General features: G+C 37.4%; 1 protein-coding gene across 1 annotated transcript in view; it reads left to right on the top strand.

Annotated features, from left to right (window-relative positions):
• The window catches only part of LOC139571466 (lutropin-choriogonadotropic hormone receptor-like), a 44,870-nt gene that overhangs the window by 1,712 nt on the left and 20,119 nt on the right, over positions 1-23,039 (top strand). Inside the window, exons 3-12 of the mRNA XM_071394360.1 lie at positions 6,445-6,519; positions 7,696-7,770; positions 7,943-8,023; positions 8,351-8,428; positions 8,804-8,872; positions 9,422-9,496; positions 11,342-11,530; positions 11,620-11,682; positions 11,837-12,061; positions 13,042-13,153. Coding sequence (XP_071250461.1) covers positions 6,445-6,519; positions 7,696-7,770; positions 7,943-8,023; positions 8,351-8,428; positions 8,804-8,872; positions 9,422-9,496; positions 11,342-11,530; positions 11,620-11,682; positions 11,837-12,061; positions 13,042-13,153 — 1,042 coding nt within the window. The remainder of the gene's footprint in view (positions 1-6,444; positions 6,520-7,695; positions 7,771-7,942; positions 8,024-8,350; positions 8,429-8,803; positions 8,873-9,421; positions 9,497-11,341; positions 11,531-11,619; positions 11,683-11,836; positions 12,062-13,041; positions 13,154-23,039) is intronic.

The raw sequence follows: 23,039 nt of genomic DNA, 5'->3' as shown, positions 1-23,039 counted from the left end.
AAGTATGCTTGGGGTCATTGTCCATTTGGAAGACCCATTTGCGACCAAGCTTTAACTTCCTGACTGATGTCTTGAGATGTTGCTTCAATATATCCACATCATTTCCCTCCTCAAGATGCCATCTATTTTGTGAATAGTCCAGTCCTTCCTGCAGCAAAGCACCCCCACAACATGATGCTGCCACCCCCGTGCTTCACGGTTGTGATAGTGTTCTTCGGCTTGCAAGCCTCCCCCTTTTTCCTCCAAACATAATGATGGTCATTCTGGCCAAACAGTTCTATTTTTGTTTCATCAGACCAGAGGACATTTCTCCAAAAAGTACGATATGTGTTGCAAACCGTAGTCTGGCTTTTTATGGCGGTTTTGGGGCAGTGGCTTCTTGCTGAGCGGCCTTTCAGGTTATGTCGATGTAGGACTCGTTTTACTGTGGATATCGATACTTTTGTACCTGTTTCCTCCAGCATCTTCACAAGGTCCTTTGCTGTTGTTCTGGGATTGATTTGCACTTTTCGCACCAAAGTACGTTCACCTCTAGGAGACAGAACGCGTCTCCTTCCTGAGCGGTATGATGGTTTCGTGTTCCCATGGTGTTTATACTTGCGTACTATTGTTTGTACAGATGAACGCGGTACCTTCAGGTGTTTGGAAATTGATCCAAAGGATGAACCAGACTTGTGGAGGTCTATCATTTTCTTCTGAGGTTTTGGCTGATTTCTTTTGATTTCCCTAGATGTCAAGCAAAGAGGCACTGAGTTTGAAGGTAGGCCTTGAAATACATCCACAGGTACACCTCCAATTGACTCAAATTATGTCAATTCGCCTATCAGAAGCTTCTAAAGCCATGACTGTGGAGTGGAAATTTGTGGAGTAGTTGAAGAACGAGTTTTAATGACTCCAACCTAAGTGTATGTAAACTTCCGACTTCAACTGTATATCGTCAGTGTGCCATTATTAGCCCTAGTAAGTAGTTTTTTGTTTAACTCTGGGGTTGTCTTTTCAGTGTAATAGATCTGTTTAAACTCGACTTGTGCACATGTATATACTTATTTTATTTGTGTTGTGGAACACATACTGCTGGTAGCTGTTGTGAAAAGTGTAATATTGTATGAAAAATTACTCTAAATGCATGTTAAGAAGAGGACAGGAGATGTCCACTTTGAATGGGTATCTTTGGAAGAATTACCTAATACACACATCCTTTTAGAGGAAGTAGTTTGGCGTACTGTTATTTGTGAGGTATTATTACTTTTCACCCGCTATTTAGGAGATCAAAAGCATGTCAATTCATATTGAATTCATAATAATATCAACAAATTGTTGGTTACTATATGGGAAATAATGATACGCATGGTTGGTGAACCAACTCGGTGGTCTTGTGGTCAGAGTGTCCGCCGGAAGGTTGCGAGTTCAATCCCCTGCCGAGTCATACCAAAGATTGTAAAAACGGGACCCAAAGCGTCTCCGCTTGGCACTCAGCATTAAGGATTGGGGTTAAGGCTCTGTGATAGACTAACATCCTGTCCAGGGGGTGTACTGTGATAGACTAACATCCTGTCCAGGGGGTGTACTGTGATAGACTAACATCCTGTCCAGGGGGTGTACTGTGATAGACTAACATCATGTCCAGGGGGTGTACTGTGATATACTAACAACATTGTCCAGGGGGTGTACTGTGATAGACTAACATCCTGTCCAGGGGGTGTACTGTGATAGACTAACATCCTGTCCAGGGGGTGTACTGTGATAGACTAACATCCTGTCCAGGGGGTGTACTGTGATAGACTAACATCCTGTCCAGGGGGTGTACTGTAATAGACTAACATCCTGTCCAGGGGGTGTACTGTGATAGACTAACATCCTGTCCAGGGGGTGTACTGTGATAGACTAACATCCTGTCCAGGGGGTGTACTTGTACATCAAGCTGCCTCATGTTACAGAAACCCATTCTGGCTTGCACAAGCCAACCCATATGGAATATAATCATGAAAAGTGCATAAGAATCTTGTACTGCATAAGAAGATTATTTGTATCTAATTAATATCTGGTAAGGTTTTGCCTTATAGTATGTTAATAGTGTATTTGTATAGGTGTTAACTTAAACACACACAGTTAATATGCATAGAGGGTCTTGGTCTGAATATGAGGCATTGTGTGGCTAGAAATAGAATCACACAGCCATTTACCATTAAAGTTTTCAGTATGAATTTCATGAATCACTTTTGTTTTTGAATCTCATAGACACACAATAAAGTCTCAGAATGTGACTGATTGGGTATCAAACCCTGGTTTATTGTGTGATACAAGACTATTTTAGCACACTGAACTAAAGCTGCGAATGTGAATTTACTATTTACATTTTAAATATTTAGTAGGCACTCTTATCCAGAACAACTTACAGTTAGTGCATTCATCTTAAAGGTTGAGTAAGTTAGAGTTTTTCGACAAATGTACCCACATTTCTATTATATTTTAATAGTTTATATGTAGTGAATGCCATAATGTCGTTATTTTGTTAGATGCTTCTCCCAATTAGCTAAAATCTTATTTTTTCAAAGACGTTTTAGCTGTCAGGCTAGCTTTTCGGTCCAAACAGATTCACAAATTATGGGAATTTGTCGTGCTATGAACACATTGTCTCCCTCCAAGGCACGTGTTGCTAAGCAACCCCCTGTACTTGCCTGGGGAGGCCTGCTCCCTCTGTGACTAAAGCCAGTGTGAGAAATGTGCTAACAAATGTTTTTGCTGTGAAACTAAATAAATGCTGCATTCTGACCAACAAAACTTATTTGCTAGATTCATGACAGTGTTGTTAGACAAAGCAAGGAAAGTGAACTTCAAAATGTGATATAGTTTTATTGGAATTTGCAGCTGTTGTTGGTAATTAATGAATCTGCTAGCCTGTGATTTGACTTGCTTTATCTTTACGGTAGCTAGCTAAGAGAGACAACCACATCCCACAGTCATAACAAGAACATGTCTTCCTCACTGTCTTCCTCACTGCCCTTTCCCACCTGGACAAAAGGAACACCTACAGTACGTGAGAATGCTATTCATTGACTATGGCTCAGTGTTCAACACCATAGTGGAAACTGACCACTAGGGTTAACAGTGAGTGCTGTTACCTTCAAGTCGATTTCGGTTTTGCTATGACGTTGTGGACGGGAATGGCGGATGGGCGTAAGTTCGAATCAAGTGATAGAAAGTCGTTTTTAAAATATTTGTTTTAAGCCTATCCCAAACCTTAACCCTTACCTTAACCTATTGGAGTTTATATCCTGAATTTAAGAATTTGGAGTTAACACCTGATTTAAACCTGACCTTAAAAATGTGTAGTTAATGCCTAAACCTAACCTTAAACAATAAAAAATTTGACGTTTGGAATTACTTTGACATTGACGTTTGAGAAAAATGTATGAATGTCTAATTCTGATGTGAGACTGTGAGAGATGGTAGGACAACAACCTCTCCATCAACGTCAGCAAGACATAGGAGTTGATCATGAACTACAGGAAACGGAGGGCACACCCCTATTCACATCGACGGGGCTGTAGTGTAGCGGGTCGAGAGCTTCAAGTTCCTCAGTTTCCACATCACTAAGGACCTATCATGGTCCAAACACACCAACACAGTCATGAAGAGGGCACTACAACACCGCTTCCCCCTCAGGAGGCTGAAAAGATTTGACATGGGCCCTCAGATCCTCAAAATGCTCTACAGCTACCACCATTGAGAGCATATTGACTGGCGGCATCACCGCTTGGTATGGCAACTGCTTGGCATCCGATCGCAAGGTGCTACAGAGGGTAGTGCATATGGCCCAGTCTAAAAATTGTTAGACTCCAGCCACTCAAGTCACTGAATGTTTTCTCTGCTACCGGACAGCAAACGGTACCAATGCACCAAGTCTGGAACCAGCAAGACTTTGAACAGCTTCTAACCCCAAGCCATAAAACTGCTAAAAAGTGAACTAAACAGCTACCCGGACTATCTGCATTGACTCTTTTTGCACTAACTGTTTTGACTCATCACATACGCTGCTGCAACTGTTGACCATCTGTCACTTTATTCCTAGTTATATGTACATGTCTACCTCAATGACCACGTACCCCTGCACATCCACTCAGTACTGGTAGGCCTTGTATATAGTCAAAATATTATTACTCATTGTGTATCTATTATTACTTTTATGTGTTTTACTTTTCTATTACTTCTCTATTTTCTTTCTCCCTGCATTGTTGGGAAGGGCTCGTGATGAAGCATTTCACTGTTAGTCTCCACCTGTTGTTTACGGAGCATGTGTAGCTAAGGACAGGGAAGGGGTCGGGGGACCACCACCTCATTACCTCATCCCATCCACCCCAATGCATTGCATTCATAACTGAGTCATACACTCATCTGGGGTGACATCTGGGCTGACAGCTTTACCCCAGCTTGGCTTGAAGTCAAGGACCCCTAGCTGCTCACAAGCCAACTAGTAAGACTCCTATTATGGTATTTTATCACGGGGGATGGCTTAATCTTGCCTGGTTCCAGATCGGTTTACTCTTACCTGTTTCCTATCGTCAGGGGACCAGGTTTACCCTAATCTGATCTGGTCAGGATGCAGCTGTCCCCTTATTGATAACTCAATTAGTGACTGGTTGAGGTTTTGATTGAGGTCTATTCCACCCCTCTTAGCTATCATTATCTCTTTAATATGAGTTAATCAGTTAATCAGTAATATTGAACCAAACCCTGCGTGTGTTATAGCTCGCTAACAGTCTGTCATAATACGTTGATCGTTGAGGAACATGGCAGACTGCCTGTATTGCTCTACTGAACACTCTCCAAGAGAAGTTCAACCCAAGCTTATGAGCTCATCAAGGTAAGGACAGAGCAGACACCACATGTATTCCGGTCCACATCTACAAGGTTACCACTTACTCCGTGGCCCAGTTACCACTTGGAATTCGGGTCCAGAAGTGGATATATAGTGGTATATCGATAAAGTAAATTTTACGCTCCCTGAGTCAGTGTTACCTTGCAACTCACAAAATGTTACACTGAAAAATCAACACTAGGGCCTAGATTCAATCAGATCAAGCGTTTACCAGCGTTAACCAGCATTGGCCGACATCCGCATAGCAGATGTTTTGGCGTGTTGGAGGTGTAACAGGGGTAAGAGCTGACGTATCGGTGAGTGGATGCTTTTGTGTCACATCCAACTCCCTTCCTTATCATCCCTCCCGCGTTAGAAGTCACAACCACTCCCTTCCTTATTTTCCTACTGCGTTAAAAGTCACAACCACTCCCTTCCTTGTCATCCCTAGCATATTAGAAGTCACAACCCACTCCCTTCCTTATTATCCTACTGCGTTAGAAGTCACAACCACTCCCTTCCTTATTATCCTACTGCGTTAGAAGTCACAACCACTCCCTTCCTTGTCATCCCTAGCATATTAGAAGTCACAAACACTCCCTTCCTTATCATCCCTACCATATTAGAAGTCACAACCACTCCCTTCCTTATTTTCCTACCACGTTAGAAGTCACAACCCTTCACTAGAAAGTGTAGGCTCTATAGATTATAGAAATAATGACTCCAATGTCAACCCATTGATGTTAGGCTAATGCATGTTTTGTTGCATCCAATGGCAGTGTCCGCGATAAGGTAACGCAACGAACCGCTTGTGGATTTGACAGTTTTAACACAGTTCCACCTCGGACACCTCCAAAATAACTGCTATGTCAATCTGATTGAATCTAGTCCTAGGTCACACTGGCCAGTTTGCTATTGCGGAGTTCAGATGGTCTTGTCTTGTCATGGATGACTCACATTGGCTGGACTCACTCACTTTCCTCCAAGGATGATGATGCTCTGAAATGGCTTTTTAATCGTTCTCCAAAATTAACGCTAATTAAGATGGTATACAACAACTTAAGAGGGAAGGTACATACACACACACGCAGGGCTGAGTGAGAATATAAGCATAGTGGGTCGCTAGGTTTAATTATTCTCTGGTTTAAGATGGAATCTAAAATGGCTATCTAAATGGAAAGTGTTGGTTAATTACAGATCAGTCGGCGGTACGGTGGCTTGGAAAGGTCAAACGTAGGGAGGTCAATAAAAAGGTATAATTAACACTAGAAGAAGGGGGCTGAGAAGGTATGGGAGGATGGTTTGGGATGGGGGATGGGTTGGAGGGTAGCAAGGGCATCATCAGGAAGACAGGAAACAGTCAAGGGCATGTCACTAGAGCCTTCCTCACTGCATTTCTTTGTTTTTTAAAGAAGTGACATAACACTTCTCTTCCTCTCTGAGCCTAGTCACCTTGGCCTCATCACAATACTTCTTATTTCACTTTTCCATTTGCAGTCTACGCTCTGCATAATCTCTATTTGATGATTAAGGGATATTCCTTTAGAATGGGAATGTACATTATGCTGTGTATTTTTCTGCCACAGTGAGATCTCTCAGAGTGACTGCATCAGGAACATAAGAAACCATGCATTCCTCTCTCTCCACAGCCTGGCTGAGATGTAAGTGTCTCACCCACACACACACACACACACACACACACACACACACACACACACACACACCAATTACAGAACTTTCATCTCAAAGTTGTCAAGGTTTCAGTTGGTGAGATAACGTTTTGTTCCATTGGAGGCCATGGATTAGACTGGGTTGTCTCCTTCTACCCTGATAAGTTCTGATGTTACTGTAATACACTGGTTAATGTGAAGATTTGTGGTTCATTGAACCTTGAATGAGACATTATCTAAATCCATTAGTCTGCCTTGTATGAGCCATTATCTAAAGCCATTAGTTCGCATTGAATGAGCCATTATCTAAATCCATTAGTCTGCCTTGAATGAGCCATTATCTAAATCCATTAGTTTGCCTTGAATGAGTCATTATCTAAATCCATTAGTCTGTCTTGAATGAGCCATTATCTAAATCCATTAGTGTGCCTTGTATGAGCCATTATCTAAAGCCATTAGTCCGCATTGAATGATCCATTATCTAAAGCCATTAGTCTGCCTTGAATGATTCATTATCTAAATCCATTAGTCTGCCTTGAATGAGACATTATCTAAATCAATTAGTCTACCTTGAATGAGCCATTATCTAAATCCATTAGTCTGCCTTGAATGAGCCATTATCTAAATCCATTAGTCTACCTTGAATGAGCCATTATCTACATCCATTAGTCTGCCTTGAATGAGCCATTATCTAAATCCATTAGTCTGCCTTGAATGAGCCATTATATAAATCCATTAGTCTACCTTGAATGAGCCAATATCTAAATCCATTAGTCTGCCTTGAATGAGCCATTGTCTAAATCCATTAGTCTGCCTTGAATGAGCCATTATCTAAATCCATTAGTCTGCCTTGAATGAGCCATTTTCTAAATCCATTAGTCTGCCTTGAATGAGCCATTATCTAAATCCATTAGTCTGCCTTGAATGAGCCATTATCTAAAACCATTAGTCTGCCTTGAACACAACAATGCATGCAGAATATAATTGACTTACGTAATCCTCTTCATTCCTAGATATAACATTACTGTAACAAAAACATTTAAAAGTATGAGTTACAAGTGCACTCATGAATAAAAATATATGTTACTTGATTGGGCTATTGGAAATCAATGTTAACTTTAAAAAAAAAAAAATGTTAATATTGTTCTGTTTTCTGTTATTCCTTAGACAGATACAGAACATCAGAAATCTGATCAGTATAGAGAAGGGGGCCTTCACTGATCTGCCCAGGCTGAGATACCTGTAAGCTTTTATTACAAGTACAGTATATTGATAGTTACCATACAACTGTAATTCCAGGTACAATACCTGTTTGTCAATGTTCAATTTTATCATTTTATTTATATATACATTTTTACCTCTGTCTCTTTCTTCATCTCCTCTTTCCCACCTTCTCCTCTTTTCTCTCTCCCAGGAGTATCTGTAACACAGGAATAATACATTTTCCTGACTTCTCCACCATGTCCTCTTTGGTGATACTGGATAACTTCTTCCTGTACGTATCCAGAACTTGACCCATTTGAAACTGGATTACAAGTTGATGTTGGTCTACCTTATATTTTAAGATCATATGTTATGATAATATAGCTACACCCATTTTAAGATAATATACACTCAACCCCAGTGTTGCCCTGCAATTTCAATTCCAATTTTTTTCACTGAAAAGGAACTGAACCTGGTCTGTGACATGACATGTTCAGTGGCCAGGCACTGATATTTAGTATCTCTTCTCTGCTCTTTGCTTCTTTCCGCTCTTCTCTTCACTCACCTCTCCTCTTCTCTCCTCTCTTCTCTCTTATCCTCTCCTCTTTTCTGTGTGCAGTGAGCTGGGAGATAACATGCATCTCGACAGCATACCTGCCAATGCCTTTCAAGGTATCACAGAGGAGAGTGTGTACATGTGAGTATCAGTACAATACTATTACTTATTTACAGCCATACTCCAAACAGCCATACTTTCTTGAGCAAATGACTCGTTTTGTGGGCTTTCATTTTCTCAGCACGTGTTTAGATCATTGATTAGAGAATTCTCTCATCTAGGCGTTTCAGGTAGCCTAAGAATCGTTTCACTGCTGATTTCATTTAACCTCATCTAATTGGTTGCGGTAACCATTATAATTGTCATTTAGCCCAGGTTTAGGACAGCACCTGTAAATTATGTTTTTTAATCATTTTCTGTTGTATGTCTATAAGCAATTGTAAATCGGTGAAGCAAGGTAGGAAGGAACCTTGACAACCAATTCAAATTAAATGCTTAGAAATGTTTTTCTTCCAGGAAAATTATAAAAAATGGATTCAAGGAAATCATGTCACATGCTTTCAACGGAACAAATCTGGATAAACTGTATGTATTCCCCTCAAACAATCAACATTTTCTCCGCTGCTGCTGAGTTGCAGTTCTTACAACAAAGTGCCTGAAACACACACACACATACTCTCTCTCAGCAGGAGCTGCTGTTGTGATTTTTTCTAAGCCTTGTTTTGCTGTTGTTTAAGAGTTGTGTGGAAGGCTTGGGTTAATCAAAGAAACTCAATGTACCAGTAAATAAATGTCTTGTGAGACAAAACATTGATTGGGTGCCCCGTTGTTTACTTTACCCCTTTGCCACGCTGAGGCGTTAGCGGCGTCTTGGTCTCGCCAGAATGGCTTTCAAGGAGTCTAAACAAACAAAGCTTAGTAAGTTAGTTAGTTGAGATGAGGATCAGTTGGGCATCCATAGAAAAGTGTAGGTTTTAGAGAAGAGAAAACAAAAGGGTCAAATATCAGAATCCAAAAGCAAAACGCCCATATTTCACTAACTTATTGCAAGGATATAACTGTCATGGCTTGTGCTCATCTGTGATGAAGACAAACATGACCTCATCCCATGTATTTGACGGTTTTCTTGTGTAGGATTCTGAAAGGCAACAGGTATCTGAGGAACATCCATGAAGATGCCTTTGAGGGGGCCTCAGGGCCAACTATGCTGTAAGTGAATACTTTCTTTGATAACCATAATGTAAAATTCACCTTCAATATAATAGTCCATTCCTATAATATAAACGTCCTTCCTGCCACACTGACCTCCACAGAGCCCCAGTATTTCCTGTTTCACATCCTTCCTGCCACACTGACCTCCACAGAGCCCCAGTATTTCCTGTTTCACACCCTTCCTGCCACACTGACCTCCACAGAGCCCCAGTATTTCCTGTTTCACATCCTTCCTGCCACACTGACCTCCACAGAGCCCCAGTATTTCCTGTTTCACACCCTTCCTGCCACACTGACCTCCACAGAGCCCCAGTATTTCCTGTTTCACACCCTTCCTGCCACACTGACCTCCACAGAGCCCCCGTATTTCCTGTTTCACACCCTTCCTGCCACACTGACCCCCACAGAGCCCCAGTATTTCCTGTTTCACACCCTTCCTGCCACACTGACCTCCACAGAGCTCCAGTATTTCCTGTTTCACATCCTTCCTGCCACACTGACCTCCACAAAGCCCCAGTATTTCCTGTTTCACACCCTTCCTGCCACACTGACCTCCACAAAGCCCCAGTATTTCCTGTTTCACACCCTTCCTGCCACACTGACCTCCACAGAGCCCCAGTATTTCCTGTTTCACACCCTTCCTGCCACACTGACCTCCACAGAGCTCCAGTATTTCCTGTTTCACATCCTTCCTGCCACAATGACCTCCACAGAGCCCCAGTATTTCCTGTTTCACACCCTTCCTGCCACACTGACCTCCACAAAGCCCCAGTATTTCCTGTTTCACACCCTTCCTGCCACACTGACCTCCACAGAGCCCCAGTATTTCCTGTTTCACACCCTTCCTGCCACACTGACCTCCACAGAGCCCCAGTATTTCCTGTTTCACACCCTTCCTGCCACACTGACCTCCACAGAGCCCCAGTATTTCCTGTTTCACACCCTTCCTGCCACACTGACCTCCACAGAGCCCCAGTATTTCCTGTTTCACACCCTTCCTGCCACACTGACCTCCACAGAGCCCCAGTATTTCCTGTTTCACATCCTTCCTGCCACACTGACCTCCACAGAGCTCCAGTATTTCCTTTCACTACCTATAACTGACAATGTCAAACATACACATTAGTTATACATTTAACAAAGATTACATAGACACAACATCTGACTACTGATCCATTTTTATCATAGAGAACTTGTGGTTTTTGGTGCATTGGAGGGATTTCTTAGGCATACTGATTATTCATCCATGTTCAACAATACAAGGTTGATGCTGTAATCTACGATTTGTCGGCCAGGTCTACCTCAGTATTTATGAGATTGTAATGGGATGCATGTTGTCTAGTCTAGTGGGGTTGTTTTTCTGCATCCTGCTTTACTTTGTTAATATCTTCTTCTTTTTTAAGAGTGTTAAAGTCTGTTAGGGTGACAAATGTTTTTTTATTAATCAATATATCGGAGTTTAACCATAACATTTGTTGTAATATTTGTTCTTTTCTGGAGGATAAAACTGAAATTGTAACCAGCTTTGTATGGCTTATTTAAGAAAGGGTGATAATTTCATTTTCAATTAGTTGGAAATGAGAAGTTGTAATCTGTGTGAAGGCAAAAAAGCAATTTTTGAACAAAGGATGAGCTTTCATTTCTTTTCATCCATTGCAGCTTAACCCTACGTTCCTCTCAACTGTGTGATGTGTGCTATCGGGGGGGGGGGGGGGGGGGTAAATGAAGAGAACAGAAGACAATTTTAAATTGTTTGCTATAACTATGGACAATTAAGTTTCCACTGTAAAAAATTTTTTTTTTACATTTGACTCTTGTGTTTACTGTATGTTTGTTGTCCAGTGACGTCTCCTCCACAGCTCTCCACACACTCCCCCGTCGAGGCTTGGGACATTTGAAGGTCCTGATTGCCCGTTCTACCCCTTACCTGAAGACTCTACCCCCTCTGGAAAGCCTCCTAGAGCTAGAGGTGGCAGAGGTCACTTACCCCAGCCACTGCTGTGCCTTCCACACCTGGCGACGCAAACACAGGTAGGTACACATCACATATTGGTACACACACAGTTTGACATTCAAGAGTCTACTATAACCTTCCTGTTTTTCTCCTTATCCATCCAAAGGGAAAAAGTTGTCCTTGCACTCTCTCCGAACCTCAGAAGGCTGTGCGATGACGATAAAATCATGTAAGACAATTATTGCACCATGTATCAGGGGAAAGTTCTGTACACATGTAGCGGTCTCTATTGACAGGCTGTTTTTTAACCATTGATTGCACATTTTCTTTTCTTTTTTTGGTATCAAATTCTCTGCTCCATGTTGTCTTCCCCTTTTCTACAGGGACTTCTCAGCAGACAATGTAACAGACCTGTACGACATCAACCTCCAATACCCAGACCTGCAGCTGAGCCTGTGTCCTGGACCCTTCCAGTGCACCCCGGAGCCGGATTCCTTCAACCCCTGTGAGGACCTGCTGGGGTACTCCTTCCTCCGCGTAGTCACCTGGCTCATCACTGTGTTCGCTGTGGCCGGGAACATGACCGTGCTGATTGTACTGATCACCAGGTAAAGGGTTTTGACTAGGTGGTGTACAGCTACAACAGGAAGTGACTTAGTAGCAGGTTAGGAAAACTTACGCAGTAGGTTAGGAGAATGAACGGAGCAGGTTAGGATAATTAGGTTAAGGTTAGGAAAAGGCTTAAGGTTAGCTAAAATAATCTCCTAACCTGCTACTGTCACGTGTGAAGGATCGGGAGACAGGCGCAGTAATGCGTAATATTTGTTTTTATTTCACCCAAATTACAGCGTGCCATGTAAAGGCACAGGGACGAAGACCAAACAAACACGTATACAAAACATGGGGTTGAGTCCCAAACAAAAGAGTGAGGAGTACCTCGAATAAATACACAAGCGCACAATGATGCCACACGGGACGAGACCCGTAATCATCTGCGCAATACAAGCGGCACGAAAGCCAAAACAACAAGGCACAGGTACTCACAGGCACAACGGATATTGGAACAATAATCGACAGCCCAATGGAAACCAAAGGGCAGATTTATACAATTACAATCAGGAAAATGGGGACCAGGTGTACGTAATGACACAGTTCTGGAGGGATCCGTGACAGCTACAAAAAGCAAAAAAAAAAAAGCTGTAGCTGTATTCCGTCTAGTCACAACCCAGGTAGAGAGAGAGAACATCGAGATGTATAATACACGAGACTGGCTGGCATAGACCCACATAGTTTTAGAGTGTGGGGATAATGGCAGCCATCTTAGTAAGGGATAAACCAGTCCAATTGGAATGAATGGATTGTAATTTATTTAATTCTATGGGAAAGAACATGCTCAACTCTTATCCACATTACAGTGTGTGGTTTACTAAGACATGTTGCTTAAATGAGATAAATATAATTAAAACAATATGGTTAAATAAAGGTGAAAAAAAATCATTAAAACACTCATTAAAACAATGTTTCAATTGCTAAATATATTCAAGTGATTGCTGATCTTTTTAACATTTTTGATCATTCTCCTCATCAGTCACCAGAAGCTTAATGTCTCCCAGTTCCTGATGTGTAACCTGGCCTTCGCAGATCTCTGTATGGGGCTCTACCTCCTCCTCATTGCAGCCATGGACTACCACTCCCGCAAGGTACGGTAGTGGTAGTCCAACCACCTACCACCACTTACCACGACTCCTAAACTGCTCCAGAGGGGCTGCACTCTGGCTGACCCTGTGATGCTTGCTTTCCAATGTTTATACACTGTAGAAAAATATATACACACAACATGTAAAGTGTTGGTCACATGTTTCATGAGCTGAAATAAAAGAGCCCAGAAATGTTTCATAGGCACACAAAGCTAATTTCTCTCCAATATTGTGCACAGATTGGTTTACATCCCTGTTAGTGAGCATATAATTTGCCAAGATAATCCATCCACCTGACAGGTTTGGCATATCAAGAAACTGATTAAACAGCGTGATCGTTACACAGGTGCACCTTCTGCAGGGGACAATAAAAGGCCACTCTAAAATGTGCAGTTATGTCACACAACACACTGCCATAGATGTCTCAAGTTTTGAAGTTGTGTGCAGTTGGCATGCTGACTACAGGAATGTCCACCAGAGATGTTGCCAGAGTTTTTAATGTTAATTTCCATAAGCCGCCTCCAACGTTGTTTTAGAGAATTTGTCAGTACATCCAATCGGCCTCACAACTGCAGACCACGCCAGCCCAGGACCTCCTGCGGGATCGTCTGAGACCAGCCACCCAGACAGCTGATGAAACTGTGGGTTTGCACAACCAAAGAATTTCTGCACAAACTGTCAGAAACCGTCTCAGGGAAGCTCATCTGTGTGTTCATCGTCCTCACCAGGGTCTTGACCTGACTGCAGTTCGGCGTCATAACCGACTTCAGTGGGAAAATTCTCACCTTCGATGGCCACTGGTACGCTAGAGAAGTGTGCTCTTCACGGATGATTCATGGTTGCAGCTGTACTGGGCAAATGGCAGAAAGTGTGTATGGTGTCGTGTGGGCAGGCGGTTTGCTGATGTCAATGTTGTGAACAGAGTGCTCCATGGTGCCGTTGGGGTTATGGTATGGGCAGGCATAAGACAGGACAGCGAACGGACAGCGAACACAATTTAATTGCATTTTACTGATGGCAATTTGAATGCACAGAGATACCGTGACGAGATCCTGAGGCCCATTGTCGTGCCATTCATCCGCCGCCATCACCTCATGTTTCAGCATGATAATGCACGGCCCCATGTCACAAGGATCTGTACACAATTCCTGGAAGCTAAAAACATTTCCCAGTTCTTCCATGACCTGCATACTCACCACCAGACATGTCACTCATTGACAATGTTTGGGACGCTCTGGATCGATGTGTATGACGGCATGTTCCAGTTCCCGCCAATATCCAGCAACTTTACACAGCCATTGAATCAACAGCCTGATCAACTCAATGTGAAGGAGATATGTCGCGCTGCATGAGGCAAATGGTGGTCACACCAGATACTGACTGGTTTTCTGATCCACGCCCCTACTTTTATTTTTAAGGTATCTGTGACCAACAGATGCATATCTGTATTCCCAGTTACGTGAACTCCATAGATTAGGGCCCAAAGAATTTATTTCAATTGATTGGTTTCCTTATATGAACTGTAACTCAGTAAAGTCTTTGAAATTGTTGCGTTTATATTTTAGTTCAGTGTATTTCTGTAATGACTCTTTCCGATTTGGACACTAACGTTGTATTTTATGGTTGGAGTTCAAGTCTATAACCAATAATACAGTTGTATTGTATGAGTTTTAGTCTATAACCAATAATACAGTTGTATTGTATTGTAGGAGTTTTAGTCTATAACCAATAATACAGTTGTATTGTACTGTAGGAGTTTTAGTCTATAACCAATAATACAGTTGTATTGTATTGTTGGAGTTCTAGTCTATAACCAATAATACAGTTGTATTGTATTGTTGGAGTTCTAGTCTATAACCAATAATACAGTCGTATTGTATTGAAGGAGTTTTAGTCTATAACCAATAATACAGTTGTATTGTATTGAAGGAGTTCTAGTCTATAACCAATAATACAGTTGTATTGTATTGTTGGAGTTCTAGTCTATAACCAATAATACAGTTGTATTGTATTGTTGGAGTTCTAGTCTATAACCAATAATACAGTTGTATTGTATTGTTGGAGTTCTAGTCTATAACCAATAATACAGTTGTATTGTATTGTAGAAGTTTTAGTCTATAACCAATAATACAGTTGTATTGTAGGAGTTTTAGTCTATAACCAATAATACAGTTGTATTGTAGTAGTTCTAGTCTATAACCAATAATACAGTTGTATTGTATTGTAGAAGTTTTAGTCTATAACCAATAATACAGTTGTATTGTAGGAGTTTTAGTCTATAACCAATAATACAGTTGTATTGTAGGAGTTCTAGTCTATAACCAATAATACAGTTGTATTGTATTGTAGAAGTTCTAGTCTATAACCAATAATACAGTTGTATTGTATTGTAGGAGTTTTAGTCTATAACCAATAATACAGTTGTATTGTAGGAGTTCTGGTCTATAACCAATAATACAGTTGTATTGTAGGAGTTTTAGTCTATAACCAATAACACAGTTGTATTGTATTGTAGGAGTTTTAGTCTATAACCAATAATACAGTTGTATTGTACTGTAGGAGTTTTAGTCTATGACCAATAATATAGTTGTATTGTATTGTTGGAGTTCTAGTCTATAACCAATAATACAGTTGTATTGTATTGTTGGAGTTCTAGTCTATAACCAATAATACAGTCGTATTGTATTGAAGGAGTTTTAGTCTATAACCAATAATACAGTTGTATTGTATTGAAGGAGTTCTAGTCTATAACCAATAATACAGTTGTATTGTATTGTTGGAGTTCTAGTCTATAACCAATAATACCGTTGTATTGTATTGTTGGAGTTCTAGTCTATAACCAATAATACAGTTGTATTGTATTGTTGGAGTTCTAGTCTATAACCAATAATACAGTTGTATTGTATTGTAGAAGTTTTAGTCTATAACCAATAATACAGTTGTATTGTAGGAGTTTTAGTCTATAACCAATAATACAGTTGTATTGTAGGAGTTCTAGTCTATAACCAATAATACAGTTGTATTGTATTGTAGAAGTTTTAGTCTATAACCAATAATACAGTTGTATTGTAGGAGTTTTAGTCTATAACCAATAATACAGTTGTATTGTAGGAGTTCTAGTCTATAACCAATAATACAGTTGTATTGTATTGTAGAAGTTCTAGTCTATAACCAATAATACAGTTGTATTGTATTGTAGGAGTTTTAGTCTATAACCAATAATACAGTTGTATTGTAGGAGTTCTGGTCTATAACCAATAATACAGTTGTATTGTAGGAGATCTAGTCTATAACCAATAATACAGTTGTATTGTAGGAGTTGTAGTCTATAACCAATAATACAGTTGTATTGTATTGTAGGAGTTCTAGTCTATAACCAATAATACAGTTGTATTGTATAAGTTCTAGTCTATAACCAATAATACAGTTGTATGTATTGTAGGAGTTCTAGTCTATAACCAATAATACAGTTGTATTGTATAAGTTCTAGTCTATAACCAATAATACAGTTGTATTGTATTGTAGGGGTTTTAGTCTATAACCAATAATACAGTTGTATTGTATTGTAGGAGTTTTAGTCTATAACCAATAATACAGTTGTATTGTATTGTAGGAGTTTTAGACTATAACCAATAATACAGTTGTATTGTAGGAGTTCTAGTCTATAACCAATAATACAGTTGTATTGTATTGTTGGAGTTCTAGTCTATAACCAATAATACAGTTGTATTGTAGGAGTTCTAGTCTATAACCAATAATACAGTTGTATTGTATTGAAGGAGTTTTAGTCTATAACCAATAATACAGTTGTATTGTAGGAGTTCTAGTCTATAATCAATAATACAGTTGTATTGTATTGTTGGAGTTCTAGTCTATAACCAATAATACAGTTGTATTGTATTGTAGAAGTTCTAGTCTATAACCAATAATACAGTTGTATTGTATTGTAGAAGTTTTAGTCTATAACCAATAATACAGTTGTATTGTATTGTTGGAGTTCTAGTCTATAACCAATAATACAGTTGTATTGTATTGTAGAAGTTCTAGTCTATAACCAATAATAAAGTTGTATTGTATTGTAGGAGTTTTAGTCTATAACCAATAATACAGTTGTATTGTACTGTAGAAGTTCAAGTCTATAACCAATAATACAGTTGTATTGTATTGTAGAAGTTCTAGTCTATAACCAATAATAAAGTTGTATTGTATTGTAGGAGTTCTAGTCTATAACCAATAATACAGTTGTATTGTAGGAGTTCTAGTCTATAACCAATAATACAGTTGTATTGTATTGTAGGAGTTCTAGTCTATAACCAATAATACAGTTGTATTGTATAAGTTCTAGTCTATAACCAATAATACAGTTGTATGTATTGTAGGAGTTCTAGTCTATAACCAATAATACAGTTGTATTGTATAAGTTCTAGTCTATAACCAATAATACAGTTGTATTGTATTGTAGGAGTTTTAGTCTATAACCAATAATACAGTTGTATTGTATTGTAGGAGTTTTAGACTATAACCAATAATACAGTTGTATTGTAGGAGTTCTAGTCTATAACCAATAATACAGTTGTATTGTATTGTAGGAGTTTTAGTCTATAACCAATAATACAGTTGTATTGTAGGAGTTCTAGTCTATAACCAATAATACAGTTGTATTGTATTGTTGGAGTTCTAGTCTATAACCAATAATACAGTTGTATTGTAGGAGTTCTAGTCTATAACCAATAATACAGTTGTATTGTATTGGAGGAGTTTTAGTCTATAACCAATAATACAGTTGTATTGTAGGAGTTCTAGTCTATAATCAATAATACAGTTGTATTGTATTTTTGGAGTTCTAGTCTATAACCAATAATACAGTTGTATTGTATTGTAGAAGTTCTAGTCTATAACCAATAATACAGTTGTATTGTATTGTAGAAGTTCTAGTCTATAACCAATAATAAAGTTGTATTGTATTGTAGGAGTTTTAGTCTATAACCAATAATACAGTTGTATTGTACTGTAGAAGTTCTAGTCTATAACCAATAATACAGTTGTATTGTATTGTAGAAGTTCTAGTCTATAACCAATAATAAAGTTGTATTGTATTGTAGGAGTTTTAGTCTATAACCAATAATACAGTTGTATTGTATTGTAAGAGTTCTAGTCTATAACCAATAATACAGTTGTATTGTATTGTAGGAGTTCTAGTCTATAACCAATAATACAGTTGTATTGTAGGAGTGCTAGTCTATAACCAATAATACAGTTGTATTGTATTGTAGGAGTTCTAGTCTATAACCAATAATACAGTTGTATTGTATTGTAGGAGTTCTAGTCTATAACCAATAATACAGTTGTATTGTATTGTAGGAGTTTTAGTCTATAACCAATAATAAAGTTGTATTGTATTGTAGGAGTACTAGTCTATAACCAATAATACAGTTGTATTGTATTGTAGGAGTTTTAGTCTATAACCAATAATACAGTTGTATTGTAGGAGTTTTAGTCTATAACCAATAATACAGTTGTATTGTATTGTAGGAGTACTAGTCTACAACCAATAATACAGTTGTATTGTAGGAGTTCTAGTCTATAACCAATAATACAGTTGTATTGTAGGAGTTCTAGTCTATAACCAATAATACAGTTGTATTGTATTGAAGGAGTTCTAGTCTATAATCAATAATACAGTTGTATTGTACTGTAGGAGTTTTAGTCTATAACCAATAATACAGTTGTATTGTATTGTTGGAGTTCTAGTCTATAACCAATAATACAGTTGTATTGTATTGTTGGAGTTCTAGTCTATAACCAATAATACAGTCGTATTGTATTGAAGGAGTTTTAGTCTATAACCAATAATACAGTTGTATTGTATTGAAGGAGTTCTAGTCTATAACCAATAATACAGTTGTATTGTATTGTTGGAGTTCTAGTCTATAACCAATAATACCGTTGTATTGTATTGTTGGAGTTCTAGTCTATAACCAATAATACAGTTGTATTGTATTGTTGGAGTTCTAGTCTATAACCAATAATACAGTTGTATTGTATTGTAGAAGTTTTAGTCTATAACCAATAATACAGTTGTATTGTAGGAGTTTTAGTCTATAACCAATAATACAGTTGTATTGTAGGAGTTCTAGTCTATAACCAATAATACAGTTGTATTGTATTGTAGAAGTTTTAGTCTATAACCAATAATACAGTTGTATTGTAGGAGTTTTAGTCTATAACCAATAATACAGTTGTATTGTAGGAGTTCTAGTCTATAACCAATAATACAGTTGTATTGTATTGTATAAGTTCTAGTCTATAACCAATAATACAGTTGTATTGTATTGTAGGAGTTTTAGTCTATAACCAATAATACAGTTGTATTGTAGGAGTTCTGGTCTATAACCAATAATACAGTTGTATTGTAGGAGTTCTAGTCTATAACCAATAATACAGTTGTATTGTATTGTAGGAGTACTAGTCTATAACCAATAATACAGTTGTATTGTAGGAGTTCTAGTCTATAACCAATAATACAGTTGTATTGTATAAGTTCTAGTCTATAACCAATAATAAAGTTGTATTGTATTGTAGGAGTACTAGTCTACAACCAATAATACAGTTGTATTGAAGGAGTTCTAGTCTATAACCAATAATACAGTTGTATTGTAGGAGTTCTAGTCTATAACCAATAATACAGTTGTATTGTATTGAAGGAGTTTTAGTCTATAACCAATAATACAGTTGTATTGTAGGAGTTCTAGTCTATAATCAATAATAAAGTTGTATTGTATTGTAGGAGTTCTAGTCTATAACCAATAATACAGTTGTATTGTATTGTAGAAGTTCTAGTCTATAATCAATAATACAGTTGTATTGTATTGTAGAAGTTTTAGTCTATAACCAATAATACAGTTGTATTGTATTGTTGGAGTTCTAGTCTATAACCAATAATACAGTTGTATTGTATTGTAGAAGTTCTAGTCTATAACCAATAATAAAGTTGTATTGTATTGTAGGAGTTTTGGTCTATAACCAATAATACAGTTGTATTGTACTGTAGAAGTTCAAGTCTATAACCAATAATACAGTTGTATTGTATTGTAGAAGTTCTAGTCTATAACCAATAATAAAGTTGTATTGTATTGTAGGAGTTCTAGTCTATAACCAATAATACAGTTGTATTGTAGGAGTTGTAGTCTATAACCAATAATACAGTTGTATTGTATTGTAGGAGTTCTAGTCTATAACCAATAATACAGTTGTATTGTATAAGTTCTAGTCTATAACCAATAATACAGTTGTATGTATTGTAGGAGTTCTAGTCTATAACCAATAATACAGTTGTATTGTATAAGTTCTAGTCTATAACCAATAATACAGTTGTATTGTATTGTAGGGGTTTTAGTCTATAACCAATAATACAGTTGTATTGTATTGTAGGAGTTTTAGTCTATAACCAATAATACAGTTGTATTGTATTGTAGGAGTTTTAGACTATAACCAATAATACAGTTGTATTGTAGGAGTTCTAGTCTATAACCAATAATACAGTTGTATTGTATTGTTGGAGTTCTAGTCTATAACCAATAATACAGTTGTATTGTAGGAGTTCTAGTCTATAACCAATAATACAGTTGTATTGTATTGAAGGAGTTTTAGTCTATAACCAATAATACAGTTGTATTGTAGGAGTTCTAGTCTATAATCAATAATACAGTTGTATTGTATTGTTGGAGTTCTAGTCTATAACCAATAATACAGTTGTATTGTATTGTAGAAGTTCTAGTCTATAACCAATAATACAGTTGTATTGTATTGTAGAAGTTTTAGTCTATAACCAATAATACAGTTGTATTGTATTGTTGGAGTTCTAGTCTATAACCAATAATACAGTTGTATTGTATTGTAGAAGTTCTAGTCTATAACCAATAATAAAGTTGTATTGTATTGTAGGAGTTTTAGTCTATAACCAATAATACAGTTGTATTGTACTGTAGAAGTTCCAGTCTATAACCAATAATACAGTTGTATTGTATTGTAGAAGTTCTAGTCTATAACCAATAATAAAGTTGTATTGTATTGTAGGAGTTCTAGTCTATAACCAATAATACAGTTGTATTGTAGGAGTTCTAGTCTATAACCAATAATACAGTTGTATTGTATTGTAGGAGTTCTAGTCTATAACCAATAATACAGTTGTATTGTATAAGTTCTAGTCTATAACCAATAATACAGTTGTATTGTAGGAGTTCTAGTCTATAACCAATAATACAGTTGTATTGTATTGAAGGAGTTCTAGTCTATAATCAATAATACAGTTGTATTGTACTGTAGGAGTTTTAGTCTATAACCAATAATACAGTTGTATTGTATTGTTGGAGTTCTAGTCTATAACCAATAATACAGTTGTATTGTATTGTTGGAGTTCTAGTCTATAACCAATAATACAGTCGTATTGTATTGAAGGAGTTTTAGTCTATAACCAATAATACAGTTGTATTGTATTGAAGGAGTTCTAGTCTATAACCAATAATACAGTTGTATTGTATTGTTGGAGTTCTAGTCTATAACCAATAATACCGTTGTATTGTATTGTTGGAGTTCTAGTCTATAACCAATAATACAGTTGTATTGTATTGTTGGAGTTCTAGTCTATAACCAATAATACAGTTGTATTGTATTGTAGAAGTTTTCGTCTATAACCAATAATACAGTTGTATTGTAGGAGTTTTAGTCTATAACCAATAATACAGTTGTATTGTAGGAGTTCTAGTCTATAACCAATAATACAGTTGTATTGTATTGTAGAAGTTTTAGTCTATAACCAATAATACAGTTGTATTGTAGGAGTTTTAGTCTATAACCAATAATACAGTTGTATTGTAGGAGTTCTAGTCTATAACCAATAATACAGTTGTATTGTATTGTAGAAGTTCTAGTCTATAACCAATAATACAGTTGTATTGTATTGTAGGAGTTTTAGTCTATAACCAATAATACAGTTGTATTGTAGGAGTTCTGGTCTATAACCAATAATACAGTTGTATTGTAGGAGTTCTAGTCTATAACCAATAATACAGTTGTATTGTATTGTAGGAGTACTAGTCTATAACCAATAATACAGTTGTATTGTAGGAGTTCTAGTCTATAACCAATAATACAGTTGTATTGTATAAGTTCTAGTCTATAACCAATAATAAAGTTGTATTGTATTGTAGGAGTACTAGTCTACAACCAATAATACAGTTGTATTGAAGGAGTTCTAGTCTATAACCAATAATACAGTTGTATTGTAGGAGTTCTAGTCTATAACCAATAATACAGTTGTATTGTATTGAAGGAGTTTTAGTCTATAACCAATAATACAGTTGTATTGTAGGAGTTCTAGTCTATAACCAATAATACAGTTGTATTGTATTGTTGGAGTTCTAGTCTATAACCAATAATACAGTTGTATTGTAGGAGTTCTAGTCTATAACCAATAATACAGTTGTATTGTATTGAAGGAGTTTTAGTCTATAACCAATAATACAGTTGTATTGTAGGAGTTCTAGTCTATAACCAATAATAAAGTTGTATTGTATTGTAGGAGTTTTAGTCTATAACCAATAATACAGTTGTATTGTACTGTAGAAGTTCAAGTCTATAACCAATAATACAGTTGTATTGTATTGTAGAAGTTCTAGTCTATAACCAATAATAAAGTTGTATTGTATTGTAGGAGTTCTAGTCTATAACCAATAATACAGTTGTATTGTAGGAGTTGTAGTCTATAACCAATAATACAGTTGTATGTATTGTAGGAGTTCTAGTCTATAACCAATAATACAGTTGTATTGTATAAGTTCTAGTCTATAACCAATAATACAGTTGTATTGTATTGAAGGAGTTCTAGTCT

The sequence above is a fragment of the Salvelinus alpinus genome, chromosome 3 (genome assembly GCF_045679555.1).
Source record: "Salvelinus alpinus chromosome 3, SLU_Salpinus.1, whole genome shotgun sequence".
In the NCBI taxonomy this organism is placed as follows: domain Eukaryota; kingdom Metazoa; phylum Chordata; class Actinopteri; order Salmoniformes; family Salmonidae; genus Salvelinus; species Salvelinus alpinus.
This window is presented reverse-complemented; position numbering and strand designations above follow the sequence as displayed.